The 18,448-nt window shown below is 44.6% G+C and overlaps 1 protein-coding gene across 1 annotated transcript in view; it reads left to right on the forward strand.

The window, feature by feature from the left end:
• The first annotated feature begins 7,169 nt into the window (after positions 1-7,169).
• MARCO (macrophage receptor with collagenous structure) overlaps positions 7,170-18,448 on the forward strand; it is a 40,262-nt gene continuing 28,983 nt past the window's right edge. Inside the window, exon 1 of the mRNA XM_060625584.3 lies at positions 7,170-7,371. Within this exon, the coding sequence (XP_060481567.2) occupies positions 7,263-7,371 (109 nt within the window). The 5' untranslated portion in view covers positions 7,170-7,262. The remainder of the gene's footprint in view (positions 7,372-18,448) is intronic.

Genomic DNA, 18,448 nt, shown 5'->3' on the forward strand with positions numbered 1-18,448 from the left:
GCTTCTGATTAGTATGATAAGGACGAAAACTTGACCGTAGGATGGCACCAGGAAGAGTCCGTTGGTGAGGTTAACAAGGGTAGTTTTGGTTGAGCACTGGGAATAAAAGCCTCATTGGGGTGGATTTACAAGAACGTGGGAGGAGAAGGATTACAGACAGAGGGCACAGACAATAATTTTGAGGAAGTTTGCTACAAAAGAAAGCAAAAAATTGGGCAGTAGGTTGTAGGGAAGTGTGTCAAGTGCCAGTGTTTTTGAAGGGGAAAAATAACAGTTTATGGGAGAAACAATGGTTACGTATGTTCAGCAGTTGAGGATAATCCAGGAGAGACAGTACAATCGATGCTATAAAGAGAGAAGGAAGAATGACCCCGGGGAAGGTACCCTTGAGCAGGTGAGTGGTGACCGGATTCAGTGCACAGGTTGAAGGCTTGGCTCTTGACAGGAGCTTGGAAAGTTCGTTTATGTCACAGGAACACAGGCTGGATCTTGGGAGCAGATGCTAGTGATGGAAGCCTGGAGAATTTCTCTCCAGGTTGCTCACGTTTTCTTACTAAAGAGGGGAGCAAAGTCATAAGCTGGGAGTGATGATGGAGACAGAGCCAAGGTGAGTGAAGACAAGCATGGAAGAGTTGGTTGGGAGACTGGGGAATGGGAGAGGAGGTTGAATAAGGTTGAAATGGGGGTTGAATGGGAGAGGAGGTTGAATAAGGTTGAAATGGGGGTGGAATGGAAGAGGAGGTTGAATAAGGTTGAAATGGGGGTTGAATGGGAGAGGAGGTTGAATAAGGTTGAAATGGGGGTTGAATGGGAGAGGAGGTTGAATAAGGTTGAAATGGGGGTGGAATGGGAGAGGAGGTTGAATAAGGTTGAAATGGGGGTTGAATGGGAGAGGAGGTCGAAAAGCATACTGCAGACAAACAAACAAACGAACCCATACTACAATGGCCAGATGGGATTAAGGTTCATTTTCAGTGCGTGTTAAAAGATTTAAAAAAAGACCATAAGCATCCTTTTCTCCAGTCACATTCGGTTGTGCGAAGGGTTGGGTCCAATCCACATTGGGGTTTTTGTCAAGTGAGTACAGTGAAGCAAGAGTGGGTTGGGGATTGAGCATGTGGGCGAGGGGGTGCTTATAAGGAACATAAATTTAAGTTGATTGAGTAGGAGAGAGAGGATAGGAAAGGGGTAAGGGACAGTGGAAGATGGCAGAACAACAGAGCAGAAGTACTTGAGGCAAAGGATTATTGGAAGTACTCTCTTAGAGGAATGAGCTACAAAGACAGGAGGGATTATGAAGGATTTACAATCATGAAAAATGACAAGGTAGAGATGCCCCTAGGAGCATGTGACCCTGGGAGGGTGAAGACCGAGTTCATCAGGGAAGATAGGGCTCTCTTTTCTTTTCCCACCAACATAGAGCTTGGGACAAGTAGGCATTCGATAATCATCAGTTGAACGAATGGGGGGTGACTACCAACTGGCCTCCACAGCAGTTCTGATGTGTCTCCTACCTTCTCTGTTCCATCCCATTTGCCCTTAGCCCCGGATTGCTCGGGCACAATTTGTCTCAGATCGATGAGAATTAGCACAGGTGACCCTTGGCACAACTATGACACCAAAATTCCTAACAGTGACTCTTACCTCTCTTTCAGTGCATATTTAACATCTTCTTATTCAGAGACTTCCAGGGACCTGGGTGGTCCCACTGTTTCCCGTTGCTGCATCACCTCCAACCCCCGAAACCTGCTCTGGGAATAGAATAATATTGCCTGTTTATACCTCAGAATGGATAAGTAAATGTTTCCTCTCTTGGGAGGACACATTTAAGTTATTTTTCATGTTAATTTATTTATTTTGAGAGAGACAGAGAGAGAGAGAGCATGGGCAGGGAGGGCAGAGATAGAGGGAGAGAGAGAATCCTAAATAAGCTTTATGTGTCAGGACAGAGTCCAACGCGAGTCTCAATCTCATGAACTGTGAGATCATGACCCGAGCTGAAATCAAGAGTCAGACACTTAATCGACTGAGCCACCCAGGCACCCCTGGAAGGACACATTAAAAAAAATTTTTTTAATGTTTGTTTATTTTTGAGAGAGAGACAGAGACAGTGTAAGGAGGGGAGGGGCAGAGAGAGAGGGAGACATGAATCGGAAGCAGGCTCCAGGCTCTGAGCTGTCAGCACAGAGCCCGACGCGGGGCTCGAACCCACGAGCTGTGAGATCATGAGCCGAAGTCGGATGCTTAACTGACTAAGCCACCCAGGCGCCCCTGGGAAGACACATTTTAATGGGGCAAGGGAATAAAGGATTTGGCGTCTGTGAAAACTTTGCAGATGTCAGGAAAGTAGACGATAGGGTCTGGGGTCAGGAGAACTCATGTTCTTGAAATCAGACCTTTGCCCTGGGTGGGCTGTGGGTGGGGGGAGTAGCATTGGATCAGTGGGAAAATCTCACCATAGACCTGTTTATTTCACTTTTTTTTTTCTTTGTTCTGAAAGCACAGGCTGCAGTCCTGACGTGGCAGTCCCAAAGCGTGGGTAAGTTTCCCCACTCAGGGAGGAGAGGGTGTGGGTGGCTCAGTGAGGCCTTTAATTGCTATTTTAATTAACTTTATGGAGGTATAATTTATATACTATATCCATTTAGCTTTATTGAGGTATATTTTGGAAACTGTATACACCTTTCAAGCATGAAGTTCAGTATGTTTTGGAAGTAATGTGCCAATCAAGATACAGAATATTGCTATCACCCCAGAAATTCTTCTGTGCTCCTATGCAATCAGTTGCCCCCTAGCCCCTACCCAGGGAACCATGGTTCTGTTTTCTGACACCACAGATGAATGTTGCTTGTTATGAAGCCTAATATAAATGCAGTCCTACACGATGCCCTTTTTGAGGTCTGGCTTCTTTTGCTCATACTTTTGCTTATTATTTTCCACTGCTGATTAATATCCCATTGAATGGGCATACCACAATTTATTTACCTATTCACCCAATGATGGCCATTTGTGTTGCTGGTTTTTTTTTTAATTAATCAGCAGTTATTTTAAAATGTTCTTTTAATTTTTTTTTTTTTTTTTTTTTTTGAGAGAGAGAGAAAGAGAAAGAGAGTGTGCGTGCAGGAGAAGAGAGACAGAGAATCCCAAGCAGGCTCCATGCCAGCCTCGCAGAGACCGACACGGGGCTCAAACTCATAAACCGTGAGATCATGACCTGAGCCGAAATCAAGACTCGGATGCTCACCCATTTGAGCCACCCAGGAGCCCGATTTGCAATCAGCAGTTACCAAGCTTCATTAAGCACCAGGCGATGAGCTAGGTGGGGGGGCCACTGACCACCACCATCCCGCACAGCTAGAAAGAAAAATAAAGTCAAAGAACTTTTAACATTTTTCTTTGGTATGCTTTATACATTGCCTGGATCCCCCTTTCCATTGTCTCTGCTGATGAGCTCAGGCAGACAACAGAATAAGTGGTCTAACAGCCAGGGAGGTACGATGGAAACTCTGGGACCACCACTGGAGACTGGGCTTGCCTGCTTGCTGTGGGGTTTTGTCTGCCTGTTCTGAACACTTGGGTTTGTGCTGGCGATTTTTACATCATGCATTAACATGGCTGCCCCAGTGTTCAGCTGGAACGAGGCTGCTCAGAAGTTCTTGATCTGCCGGCTGACCCACCAGCTAAACTAGTTGGGGATCCACTAGTTCATAGAAAGCCCAGCTGTACAGAGACCACCAGGCATGGGGTCCCACTTGCCTGGGACTCCAGCCACATTACCCCTGTCTGATAAGAGCACCGTGAGCCACTTGGTTGTCACTTTGGAGAACAACAGAACTTGAGGTAACTACATCAGAGCAACTCTGAACACACATTTAAATTCTTCAATCCTTGTAAAAAAAAAAAGGGGGGGGGGCTCCTGGGTGGCTCAGTCGGTTGAGCGTCCGACTTCGGCTCAAGTCATGATCTCACGGTCTGTGAGTTCGAGCCCCGCATCGGGCTCTGTGCTGACAGCTCAGAGCCTGGAGCCTGCTTCCGATCCTGGGTCTCCCTCTCTCTCTGCCCCTCCCCCGCTCTCACTTTGTCTCACTCTGTCTCTCAAAAATAAATAAATGTAAAAAAAAAAAAATTCTCCAATCCAATTATACGCACTGGAAAAGTAAAGCCAAACCCCGCATTTCTTGAACAACACAGTCCCAAAGGCAAGTTAACCATTTCAGCCGGTGCTCGAGAGAAAAAAACAGCCCGATCCTTGTTCCCAAAGATAAAAGTGTCTGAGTGGAAGACACTTAAGAAGAGACTGTACAGTATTTCCCAAATTGCGTGTTTTGTACTTTATGGGAGATATAAGGGATTTTTAAGGGTCATATTAACAGTGCAGGAGTTTCACATCACATGCTGGCTTGACAGGAGATGCCACTCTCCTGAGGGCCCTTCCACTGATAAACAAGCTTACGCTATTATTGTTTTGTCGGACCCTCATGCCCACCCTGTGGGCAAACAAGACAACTACCGGTGTCCCCTTTTGCAAATGAGGTCGCCGAAACTTAGTAAAGAGCAGCGCTGGGACCAGGGAGAGTAAGCGATGGATCATTGCAAATGCAGCGTGGGATCCTGTCTTTTTTTTTTAAGATGCTGACATTTTGTTCATCACGGGCTTTTTGCATTTAACTGACTTTTAAAATATCGTGTTAAAATGTTAACGACCTTGATTACTGAATCTCTTTGCACCGGAAGCTGGTGCCTCAATGACCTATTCTAGGCCCAGCCCTGCAGGCCGAGAGGATTAGCTTGAATCCTATGAAGTATCCATTTACTACGTGTCAGAAAGGGCTGAATAGCAATAATTTTGTAGGGGTGCCCCTAATGGATGCTTCCAGGAAGGAGTCCTACGCGTCTCTGTGCTACGTGTGACTGTTTTATTTTTGGGCGTGCAAAGGTCCTCAGCCTGGCTGCACATAGATCCAACCATGGGGCTTGTGTTATAACCAGAATCTCAGGCTGGGGGGGTGGGGGGTGGGGAGAAATGGTATGTGTGTTCCCAAAAAACTCCTCCAGTGTGAGCTACTGGGTTACAGCTTCTGGATCAAACTCGGTCTAGACCAGGCTAGAGAGAGAGAGAATACCCTGGATTCCAATTCTGGCAGCCTCACTTTCTAACCACAAGAGTTGAGGCTAGTTGCATGTTGTAGAGAGTGTTGAGTAACACACGTGTTTAGCGCAGTGCTGGGCCCTGAGAAACCCTGGACACCCGTTAATGGTTCGATGCACTGTTACTTGGTGCTGAGGCCCAGAGAAGTGAAAGTCACCCAAGGTCACCCGGCAAGTTCATGAAAGGGTTGGGTTTGTGGCCCAGGTCTTTCTGGCCCCGTATCTACAGCCAAAAGAACCACGTTTGAGATCCACTAAATGCTCCCTCCAAGGATGATGCACTCGGCAACTAGCCCACCGGGAATGAGGGTTACTCCTGGCCAGAGAGGAGCTGACCAGGCAGGGGGAGCAGAAATGAGCAGGTTCCTGTCCCTGGAGGATTGCCCTCCTGCAGGGGAAACCCCCACCCCCACCCCCCGCAGCCTCTACTATCTTCCGTGGCCCAGACTTCTGACTAGAGCTGACAGCTGCTTCCCTTTCCTCGCCTTTAACCTTTCCTGTGCTGGCTTCAGCTCCCCGCACCTCAGCCCCAGCCAGGGACTTCCTGATTACTGAAACCGCAGGCACCACTGGGGACCTCTGCCTTGTGGGCACTGCCAGTAACTCACTTTCCCGAGTTCCTCTCCCGTTTGGCTTTCTGTCACACGCCACAGGCCAGAGAAAGTGACTCGGCGGGGCCCAGCCTCATCTCCGGCCACCTCTCCTCCTCACCTCTCGGGTTCCAAGCAGCCCCAAAGTCTCGTGGCGCCTCGGCCCTGCCTGTGCGCTGTACTCACCACCCTTCTGACCTGGGAACCCCCCACCCATCTCGCTCTCCAGGCAAAGCCCCGGTCAGCCCTCGAACCCGGAGCTGATCAGCAAGCTCTCTGGTGGCCCTGCTGCCTCCAGGCCATTCTGTCAGGGGCTTCAGTGACTGCCTCCTTTCACAGCAGTTTTCTAGAATTCGGTTGTATCCACTTTCTCCCCGCATACCGGACTGTGAGCTCCTTTTGAGGCAAAAGCCGTTCCCTTCATCTCCCCGGAAACCAGGAAGCTCACGTCTCTAGCGATCATAGCCATGCCCCCTGAGCACCCACTGCCTGCCAGGTGCCATCCTGGCCGTTATTCACGGTCTCATCCTTTTAGCCAACAGCCAAACGAATATCACCATCCTATTTAGTTTACGATCGAGGAAAGTGAGGCGCTTGGAGCCCGCCTGATGTCCCCGTGGTCAAACAGCTCCTCTGCGGAGCAGGTGGAATTCGAACCCGAACACTTGAACTTGTAGGGTCTGTGGCTTCACCACCCGGCTATCCATCCAGGAAGGATGGGGAATGCCTGACAAGAGGGAGCCAAGGAAGGGGTTTCTCCCTTCCAGGAGTCCAGGTCTTACTGGGGCCAGAGCAAGCACACGGGCGGACCCACACAGAGCATGGGAAAATACGAGGGGAAACAGAATCAAAAGCCACAATGTGTGCTACAGAGAAGTGCTTCTCCAGCGTGTATGTACCTCACCCGGAAATCTAGTGAAACTGTAGATTTGGATTCACATGGGGACGGGACCCAAGACTGCATTTCTAACAAGTTCCCAGGTGATGCTGATGCTGCTGGTCCCGGGTCCACACTTTAAGGAGCAAAGATGAACCCTGAAGCCAAAGTAGGCCAAAGGAGGCCAAAGGAGGCCAAAGGAGGGAGATTTCAGTGTAAGCTGCGGAGGTCCTGGGACAGTGTCCTGGGTCTGCGATGATGGCGGGGCTCTGGTGGGCGGAGGGAAGGGAGGGAAACATCCTCCTTGGGGTCATCCACCACCCTGCTCTCAGGAGCCTGGAGCGAGGGGTGGTTCCAAGGACCTGTGACTTATGCCCTAAAGCCACCTTGACACTCCCCCCCCCTTAACGAGCAGCTGCACGGAGCAGGAGCTCCACATGTGAATAGCCTGTTTTTGAGAAATGTCCCATTCTGATCATGTCAGGAAACATTTTGCAGATTCAGAAGTCAGAGCCAAAGGGAAGTGCCGTGTGTCCTACAATTAGCTGCAGTGGTTAAATAGGAACAATCTTTCCCCCAAGTGGTTCCTCTTGAGGGGAACGTTTCTGCTGGCTGCAGGACTTTTTGGCCATCTATAAAGCTTCACAATGGAAAATAAAGAAATTCTCAAGGAGGACAAGTTCTTGGCTAGCACTGGAGAAAGAGAAACTATCAACCAAACCATGTTCCCTGCTATGGAGACCTTTGAAATCAACGGTAAAGTACTCCTTCCCAGTAATGGCATTCCCTGGTGATGTACTTTTTCTGTTGGCAACATGAGAATGGACAAGGTGATAGGAAGCCTAGGTTTGTGCCATAGACTCTCACTAATCCATTTCTGGAATGCTTCAAGCTGGAATTCGTAGAATGCGAGTAATAGATGCTGTATCGTTAGCATATAGTTGGGGTTGCTTTTTTTAGCTTCGCAATAAATTGTATTCAAATAATTTCCCCAGATTAATGCAGTTACCATACGCTCCTGCTTTTTTTTTATTTATTTATTTATTTATTTATTTATTTATTTATTTTTAACGTTTATTTATTTTTGAGACAGAGAGAGACAGAGCATGAACGGGGGAGGGGCAGAGAGAGAGGGAGACACAGAATCGGAAGCAGGCTCCAGGCTCTGAGCCACCAGCCCAGAGCCCGACGCGGGGCTCGAACTCACAGACCGCGAGATCGTGAGATCGTGACCTGAGCCGAAGTCGGACACTTAACCGACTGAGCCACCCAGGCGCCCCCGCTCCTGCTTTTTATTAGCGTCTTATTTGGACACACAGATTGTGCGATGAAATGGCAAAACGAAACAAGAGGGATGAAAAGTTTCCACAAAACTAAAGCCAGTGCCACATAGTTATTTAATGTAATTCCTTGAAAATTCTTCTAGGTGACTTCCATAATAACTGATGTGTTGATCAGGGAGTGCTTTCTGCATTTCGTGTGGGCTAGGCTATGTTTGTAGCTTCATAATTAGTTTGTCTTAGATTCGCTTCAGGTTTTAAAAATTCAGGCAACTCTGTCGTCTTTATTTTCTCCCTCATTGTTATACAGGTGGTGCATTTTTTAAATCTTCTAGACTTTAAAGTCACCAGGGGGTGTTTTCCACAGGGGATCTCTGGTTTTCCATTCCAGAATATCCTTTCGGAATTGCCTTCTGAACTAATGAGTCATTCCTGCTCCCAGTCTTTTCTGGAAGTTGTATGTTCAGAGCAAGCGAAGTTCTGTCCCCTGGCCTAATTTGTCTCTCCCATCCAGCATTTGTTCGTGTGGTCACCGGCTGGGATTTAAGGGGGTACAAAGATGAGGGGTTGGGTGTTCTGCCTTTAGGAATTTGCAGTGTGGTAACAGAGAACGCATGCACGCAAATTGTTGGCTATTCAGAACTTGGGGGAATGCAGCATTGCTGATATGTGCCTTTTAAGGTACTGAAAATGTGCAAGCAAAGTCAGCTGATCAAACATATTCAGCACCTGCTGGGCACTGTTCTCGGCACCGAGGGAACAAGCAAGAGTAAATGGGGAGTCTTCAGTCACGTTGGTGGTGGCAGGAGGATGGCAGGATGAGGCCACCCGTAAACTATTTCTGAGCAATTTGTCACCAGCACAGGACAGATCTATGGACAGATCCAACCTGGTCTCATGTGAAGGTCAGAGGTGGGAACTCTTCTAAAGTTGAAAGAATAAAGGGAATTAGTGACAGAAGATGCTGGCTGGAGCAGGAATAGAGGACCACAAGTTTATGATCTATTCATAGGGGATATTTAGAGAAATACAGATGGTTCCATGAGGTGGGGTCAACATTGAGTGGGGAAGTTCAGAGGGGACCGAGACTGGGACCAATTAATTTAGACTTTGTCTTGAAGGCAATGGGGAGCGTTGAACGTTTGACATTGGGCAAAGAGGCATTGGTTTGCATTTGAGATTACTTGATTACAGGACGAGCTACAAAGAGTAACTCTGAGGACAGAGAGAAGCATGGCAGCAAGAGACAATAAGAGGCAATGGTTATGAGGAAGGGAAAGAGAGAATGCTCTGGAAGATATTAGAAGTCACGTCAGTAGGACTCTAATGGCGGGGCAACGCAAGTGAGGGGGGAGGCCAGCTTCAAGGAGGGATTCCAGCTTTCTGACTTGGTTTACAGAGGCCACTAACTAAAATTCTGACCAAAAACCGAACGAACAAACAAAACCCTCCAGCTTCGTTGGAAGGAACATTTTTCTAAATGCATTGACAACTTCCTGTCTTCTCATACAAAGATCGCGGACCATATGGAACTTTCCAGATGAATGCCATTATGAACAGTAATCTCTGTGAGGCTCTGTAACATAGTGACCCCCTCAGAGCTTACTGAAATGAATAAAACTCTTTGCTTCAGCACTAAATGGCTCCAAGCATCTTCCTTTCTTTCTTCCTCCCTTGCTCCCTCCCTTTCCTTATGTCTCCTGAAGATGGCTTTCGTTTTCTGAAGAGACTCAACCTACCGCTGGTCTTGCTGCGCAGAAGGCCCACCAAAACCCCCGGTGTTTCCTTGGGGACCAGTACGAGCCTCCCCCTCCCCCTCAACGGCAGAGCGTCTGGCCTTGAACAAGAAACTCTCCCCTTGTCCCCTGTGTCAGTATCCTTCTGGGATGCGCTCCTGTGCACCTTTTGGAAAATTACGGACATTTTTCTTTACTGAGCTTCCTGTCTTTCCCCCAGTGTGTCTGGTTTCTCAAGAAGGAGCTCTGTTAGCACATCAGGAAGCTCTTGCGGTCCGTGGGATGGAATCTGTCTGGACCTCTCACCCGGAGCCCTCCACTATTTCGGGCCTCACGTCTTGCTTCTTGTACGCCTTCCCACCAATTTCCGTCTGAGAACATACTTCTTGACAGTGAAAACCCCCAAACACACGGGTGGAAAAGTTGTTTGTTCTGCTTAGCAGGAAGCACCGTTCCCCCCAGCGGTGGGTCTAGCTGTCTCTTCTTCCTGCTCTAAAGATGATTTTAAATATTCTCCAAATAGACCTGAACACTGGGCGCTGGCGAGATTGCTGTCACTCCAGGTCCTTGTTCTGACTTTGGTTTCTGTCACGTCCCTATTTCTCAGCATCTTTTAGACATCCAGCTCCACCCTTGAGTTCTTTTTTTCCTAGCTTTTTATTATGAAACCATTACAGACTCACAGAAAGTTGCAAAAACATGTGTAGGGAAGTCTCTGTGACCCCCCACCCGGTTTCTCCCTCCCGGTGAGAACATCTTGCGTAGCTACAATATCACAACCGGGAAATGGATATTGGCACAACTTATAGAGCTCAGATTTCATTAGTTTTACATGCATTCGTGTGTGTGTGTGTGTGTGTGTGTGTGTGTGTGTGTGAATAGTTCTCTATGAGTTTATCCTATGTGCATATTTGTGTAACGATCACCAGCATCAGAATACCGAACTGTTGCATCACAAGACTCTGTGTCATGTTATCTTTATAGCCACACATACATACCCCTCACCGCCCCCCACCAGCGATCCGCGTCCCCTGGCAATCACCAATCGGTTCCCCAATTCTACAGTTTTGCCGTTTAAAGAATGGTGTATAAACGGAATCACACAGTATGTAACTTTTTTAAGATTGGCTTTTTTTCCACCTAGCATGATTCCCTCGAGATCCATCCAAGTTGGTGTTATGTATCAACAGCTCTTTTTATTAAGGGGTGTTTCTCGTGAGTATTATCCCATGATATGAATGTACCGCAGCGTGTTTAACCACGCACCCCTTGAAAGACGTAACACACTGTTGCCAGTGTGCAGCTACTGCGAATACAGCTGCTATGATCATTTACGAAAAAGTTTTTGTGTAAGCCTAAGTTTTCATTTCTCCGGGATAAACGCCTCCAAGTGCAGCGGCTGCATTCTAAGTGTGGGTTTGGTTTTTTAAGAAGCGGCGGATCTATTCTTCCAGCGTGGCTGTGTCATGTTACGTTCCCACCCGTGACGTACAGCTGACTCAGTTTCTCTGAGTCCTTGCCGGCAATTGGTATTTTTACTATTTTTATTTTAGCCATTCCGATGGGTGCCTGATTGCGATATCCTATTGTAATTTTGATTTGCGTTTTCCTAACGGCTGCTAATGTCTGCAAATATCCTCTCCCAGTCTGTAACATGTCTTTTCATCCTCTTAACAGTCTTTTACAAAGCAAAAGTATTTAATTCTATGGGGGAGGCCCTACCTAGCAATTTTCCCTTTTACAGATTTACAGTCTAATTTCCCCTTTTGCAGATTTAGAGATTTATAGATTTACAGATTTACAGATTTACAGTCTAAGCCCTCTTCACCTGGCCTGAGGGCCCACAAGTTTTCTCTTATGTTTAATTCTAAAAGTTTTATAGGGGAGGTGGGTGAGGGGATGGGCTACACGGGTGATAAGTATTAAGGAGGGTACTGTTGGGGATGGGCACTGGGTGTTATATGTAAGTGATGAATCACTAAATTCTACTCCTGTAACCAATACTACACCATACTTGTCGATGTCGAAACATCAAGTAGCTATTCCTCACATTTTATTCTTTTTCAAGATGATTTTAGCTATTCTACAGTTTGTACCTTTCCATGTAAATTTTAGCATAAGCTTACTGATACCTACAAAAAAAAAAAAAAAAACCTTTTTGGGATTTTATTGGAATTGTGTTACACTTCCAGGTCAGTTTTGGAGAATTGACATCTTAACTATGTTTAGTCTTACAATCCATGAACACAGTGCATCTCCACATTTATTTAGGTCTCTGTTTTTGTTTTTTTGGTTTTGTTTTTTAATCAGGGTATTCAAATTTTCAGCCTACACCTCCTGTATACATTTTGTCGCCTTCATATCTAAAAAGTTCATTTCCTTTGGAGCGACTGTAAATGCCATTATGTTTTAATTGTGATTTCCACCTATTTGCCAGGAATATATCAGTAGTGACTGAATAAGAGAGTGAGAACAGACATCCGTGCCTTCTTCCCAATCTTCAGAGCAAATGATCCTGTTTCATTATTATGTATCATGTTAACTTTAGATATTTTTAGATGCTCCTTTTTTTTTCAAGTTTTATTTATTTATTTTTGAGAGAGAGAGAAAAGAAGCACACACGTGCACACAGGAAGGGCAGAGAGACAGGAAGAGAGAGAATCCCAAGCAGGCTTTGCACTGTCAGAGTGGAGCCCAAAGCGGGGCTTGAACTCACAAACTGTGAGACGATGACCTGAGCCCTAATCAAGAGTTGAACGCTTAACTGACTGAGCCACCCAGGCCCCCATTAGATGCTCCTTTTTTTTTTTAAGTTAAGGAAATTCTATTTTATTTCTAGTTTGTTGAGAGTTTTTACTTATGAATTTATTATTTATAAAGAGAGTTAGAATTATGAATTATAATTATGAGAGTTTCAGTATGAATTTGATTTTGTCAAGTACTTTTTCTGTGTCCATTATATGGTTATCTGATTTTTCTTCTTTAGCTCATTGATATGGTGGATCATACTGATTGATTTCTGGATATTGAATCAGAGTTACATACCTAGAAATCCCCTTTAGTCATGGTATATATAAATTCTTTTTATACATTGTTTAACATGGTTTACTAATATTTTGTGGAGGATTCTTATGTCACATTTCATGAAAGGTACTGATCTTCAGTTCTCTTTTTTTATGTTATCTTTGGTTTGCATTTTCAAGATAATCCTGACCTCCTAAAATGAGTTAGGAACTGTTCTCTACTCTTCCATTATCTTGTAAGAGAGTATGTAAAGCTAGTGTTAATTCTCTTAAAGGTTCGATAGGATGTTCCAATAAAATTATCTGGGCCTTGACATTTCTTTTTCAGGAGTTTTTCAGTACAAATTAAGTTTATTTAATACATACAGACATTCATATTATGTATTTCCTATTGGCTGAGTTTTGGTAGTTTGTAGTTTTTGAGAAATTGATTCATTTCTTCCAAGTTGTGAGCATAAAGTCAGTGACAGGATTTTCTTATTTTCTTGTTCCGGGCTGCAGGAACTGTGGTGATAGCTCCTATTTGAGTCCTTATATTGATGATTTGTGTCTTTTCCTCTTTTAACTTTGTGAGTCTTGCCAGAGCTTTATCGATTTTACTGATTTGATTCATGGAACCAATGTTTTGTTCTTTTGATGCTCTCTTTCGTTTTCCTATTTTAAATCTCATTGATTTCTGCTCTGATCTCTGTTATTTTGTTTGTTTGTTTGTTTCTGGTTGCTTAGGGTTTATTTTGCTGCTCTCTTCCAATTTCTTGAGCTAGGACCTTAGCTTATTGGATTGAGACCATTCCTTATTTGTAATGTCAGCCTTTAGTGCTGCTATGAATTTCCTTCTCAGTGCTACTTTAGCTGAATCCAATAATTTGATATGTTGTATTCTCACTTTCAATCAGTTGCTTTTTTTAAAATTTTTATTTAAGGGGTACCTGGTTGGCTCAGTCAGTTAAGCATCCAACTCCTGATTTTGGTTCATGGCATGATTTCACAGATCATCGGTTCAAGCCCCATGTCAGGCTCTGCACCGACAGCACGGTGCCTGCATGGGGTCTATGTCTCCCCCTCTCTCTGTCCTTCCTCTGCTCTCCTTCTCTCTCTCTCAAAAAAAAAAAAAATATTTATGACTTTATAGCTCATACATTATTTAATTTTTAAAAACAAATTCCAAGTGTTTAGAGGTTTTCCTTGTCTGTCTGTTACTGATTTCTGTTTTGATTCGATTGTCAGGAACCATACTCTGTGCAACTTCATTTCTTTTCCATTTTGTTGGGGTTTGTTTTAGGACCCATGATATAGTCTATCTTGGTGAATATCTCATGTGTGCATGGAAAGAATGTGTATTCTGCTATTGTTGCATGGAATATTCTATAACTGTTCTTTAGATTCTATTGGTTTATGCTGTTGTTCATTTCTCCTATAGCTTTGCTGATTTTTGATCAGTTTCTGAGAGTGGGATGTTAATATCCCCAGTATTATCGTGGATATATTGATTTCTCTTTCAGTTATATCAATTTTTCCTTCATACAAATGGGAGCTCTGTTGTTGACTTTCTTAGAGATAGCATATGGTTGAGTCATGCTTTTTAATCCACTTTGTCATTATCTGCCTTCTCATTGGTTTGTTTGTTTTTTAAAGTTTATTTATTTATTTTGAGAGAGAGAGAGAGAGAGAGCGTGCACACGATCAGGAGAGGGGCAGAGGGAGAGAAAGAGAGAGAGAATCACAAGCAGACTCCATGCTCCATGCTGAGCCTGACATGGGGCTCGATCCCACGACAGTGAGATCAAGACCTGAGCCAAAATCAAGAGTCAGACGCCCAACTGACTAAGCCACCCAGGTGCCTCCTAACTGACATCTTTAAACCATTGACATTAAAGCAATTATTGATGTGTTAGGGCTTAAATCTGCCATGCTATTATGCATTTTCTCTTTGTTCCTCTGGTTCCCATTAGCAGTTTTTCTTATCTTACTTTCCCATGAGTTGCTTGAACATGTTTTAGGATTCCATTTTGACTTATTTATATTTTTTTGTTTGTTTTTAGTTCATCATTTGAAATAGTTTTCTTAATTTTTTTTTTCTGAGCACTACACCGTACATATATAATTTATCACAGTCTACGGACATCAACATTCTACCACCTTCAGTCAAGTGTAGAAATCTTATTTCCGTTTATGTCTTTTGAGCCTTTCCAGTTTTGAAATGTAATCATCTTAAACATTTCCTCTACATGCACTAGGTATCACATAATTATGATTTTTTTTTTCAAACATCAAATATGATTTTAAAGGGTGCCCAGGTGGCTCAGTCCGTGAAGCCTCCGACTTCGGCTCAGGTCATAATCTCATAGTTCGTGAGTTCGAGCCCTACATTGGGCTCTGAGCTGACAGCCTGGAGCCTGGAGCCTGCTTCCAGTTCTGTGTCTCCCTCTCTCTCTCTCTGCCTGTCCAGTGCTCACGCTCTGTCTCTCTCTCTGTCAAAAATAAATAAACATTAAAAAAATTGTTAAGAAATCGATTAAAAAAAATGTGATTTTAAAAAATCATGAGAGGGGCGCCTGGGTGGCTCAGTCAGTTAAGCGGCCGACTTCGGCTCAGGTCATGATCTCACGGTCCGTGGGTTCGAGCCCCGCTTCAGGCTCTGTGCTGACAGCTCAGAGCTTGGAGCCTGTTTCAGATTCTGTGTCTCCCTCTCTCTGCCCCTCCCCTGTTCATGCTCTGTCTCTCTCTGTCTCAAAAATAAATAAATGTTAAAAAAAAAATTAAAAAATCATGAGAGAGATGGCCTAAACACATCTCCATGTTTACTCATTCTTTTTTCTTCTTCTTTCCTTTTGCAAGTGCTATGCTTTCTGCTGTTATCATTGCCCTTCTGTCTGAAGAACTTCCTTCGGCCATTCTTCCTTTCTTTTTTTTTTTTAAGATTTTATTTTTATTAAAAAAAATTTTTTTAATGTTTATTTTTGAGAGAGAGACAGAGACAGAGAGAGAGAGAGAGAGAGGTAGCATGAGCAGGGTAGGGGCAGAGAGAGAAGGAGACACAGAATCTGAAGCAGGCTCCAGGCTCCGAGCTGTCAGCACAGAGCCTGACGCGGGGCTCAAACTCACAAACTGTGAGATCATGATCTGAGCCGAAGTTGGACGCTTAAGCAACTGACCCACCCAGGCGCCCCAAGATTTTATTTTTAAGTAATCTCTACACCCAACCCATAACCCTGAGATTAAGAGTCACAAGCTCCACTGACAGCCAGACAGGCGCCCTCTGTTAGCCATTCTGTAAAGGTAGATCTAGCAGCAATAACTTCGTGTAGTTTTCCTTCATCTGAGAATATCTTTATTTCCTGTTCATTCTTAAGGGATATTTTCACTGGATACAGTTGATAACTCATTTTTTGAGCACATGAAAAATGTCATGTCACTTCCGCTTTCAGATGAGAAATCTGCTATCATTCAAATCGGTATGTCTATAGGTCATGAGTCATTTTTTCTTGGCTCCCTTCAAGATTTTTTCTTTTTCTTTAGATTTTTAATTTTCTTGGTATGTAGGGCTGTTTTTTCCCCAGCTTTTTTACTTGTGATGTGTCTTGTTATTGAGTGCTTTGAATTTATCACGTTTGGGGTTTGCTCAGCTTCTTGAATTGGTAGGTTTGTGACTTTCACCAGATTTGAGAAGTTTTCAGCCACCATTATTTCTTTAAATATTTTTTTCGGCTTCACGCTCTGGGACTTTAATGACATGAATGTTATGTGTTTTGCTATTGATACATAGGTCTCTAAGTCTCTTTATTTATTCTTTTAGTCAATTTACTCTGTTTTCCAGAAAGCGTGATTTCTATTGTTCTATCATTTAGTTCATTGATTCTTTCCTTCATCACATTTATTGCACTGTTGAGCCCATCCAGTGAGATTCTTTTTTTAATTGGTAGTTTGAAGTTCTACAATTTCCATTTGGTTCTTTTTTATATTCTCTATTTTTTTGTATATTAAAAAAATATGTTTGGGGGGCCTGGGTTAAGCATCAGTTAAGTGTCCGACTTTGGCTCAGGTCATGATCTCACGGCTCATGGGTTCGAGCCCCCGCGTCGGGCTCTGTGCTGACAGCTCAGCGCCTGGAGCCTGCTTCAGTTTCTGTGTCTCCCTCTCTCTCTGCCCCTACCCTGCTCATGCTACCTTTCTCTCTCTCTGTCTCTCTTTCTCTCTCAAAAAGAAATAAACACTAAGATTTTTCTTTATTTTATTGTTTAAAGAGTATTTGTAATTGAGCGTTAAAGCCTTTTTGTTTTACCCGCTCTCAAGTCCTTATCAAATAAGTCCAATGTTTTTGACACCTGCCAATTATCTTCTCTCATTCAGGTTGCCATTTTCTCTGTTCTTGGTATGATGAGTGGTTTTCCGTTGTATCGTGGACACGTTGTGTAGTATGTTAGGAGACGCTGGATCCTTTTAAATCTTCTGTTTTGGTAGAAAATCACATCGCTGGTATCACATGCATTCTGGCCCACGTTGTGGGCTGTGGTTCCAATATCAACTTAGTTTTCAGAGCCCTCACTACGCTGTTCCGGTCTACTTTGTTCCCCTGATGCTATGGGTATCCTTGCTGGTTCCCTTCTGGTGCCGCCTGCAGGGGCAGAAGATACTTCCTCAAACTGTCCAGTGGTGCTAGGCGGGGGGGTGGAGACATCAAGCCAATAGGGCAGAAGCCACTTTCCTGGGCCTGCCCACCAGCAGCCTCGTGCTGGGTTCAAGGCGGGGTGGGCGGGGGGGGGGGGGGGGTGCTTCTGCACCCACCAAAGCCAAATCTGCCACAGCACAAGGAGCTGGGAGAGGGCAAGCCTGGGAACCCTAGAGTCTGCGTATGGATTTTTTTTTTTTATTCGTGGAGATCTTTTATAGAATTGAAATTTTATTTGCCTCTGGAGCCACATTTTCATTGGGAGTCAAACAATAGAGCTGCCACATTTCTGAAAACTGTTTCTCTAAACTCTTCAGCCAGACTCACCACGGTTTGCTCCAGGGAAGCTCTTTCTAGCTTGCCAGCGGCTTCTTTCATTCTCTCGTCTCAGACTGCTCTTCCTTGTTGGGGAGATCCAGTCTGGAGGAGAAACTCCTTCGCAGTTTCTTCTACTCCCTTAGAGCTTAAATGATCGGCATAGACGGTAACGAATTTATCAGATTGGGGCGCTTGGGTGGCTCAGTCGGGTAAGTGTCCGTCTCTTGATTTCAGCTCAGATCATGACCGCACCGTTCGCAAGTTCGACCCCCACCTTGGGCTCGGCATTGACAGCACGGAGCCTTCTTGGGATTCTCTCTCTCTCTCTCTCTCTCTCTCTCTCCCTCTCTCTGCCCCTTCCGTAACTCTCTCTCTCACAATAAATAAATAAAAACTTTAAGAAGATTCATCCCGAATCTTATTTTAAAAAAAAAGAAAACTTTATCAGATTATCAGCTCTGTACAAAGTCAGTTAGAGAAATGCCATTCCCAGTTTCTAAAATACCTTGCCTCTGTGTTACATGATAGCTCCGGCTTAAAAAACCACCCTCGTTGGGGCACCTAGGTAGCTCAGTTGGTTAAGCGGTTAAGTGTCCGACTTCAACTCTGGTCATGATCTCACAGCTTGTGGGTTCGAACCCCACGTCAGGCTCTGTGTGGACAGCTCAGAGCCTGGAGCCTGCTTCGGAGTCTGTCTCCCTCTCTCCGCCCCTCCCCCACTCATGCTCTGTCTCTCTCTTTCTCTCTCTCTCTCTCAAAAATAAGTAAACATAAAAAGAAAAAAAAAGCATCCTGGGCCTGAGTGAA

The sequence above is a fragment of the Panthera onca genome, chromosome C1 (assembly GCF_046562875.1).
Source record: "Panthera onca isolate mPanOnc1 chromosome C1, mPanOnc1 haplotype 2, whole genome shotgun sequence".
Classification (NCBI taxonomy): domain Eukaryota; kingdom Metazoa; phylum Chordata; class Mammalia; order Carnivora; family Felidae; genus Panthera; species Panthera onca.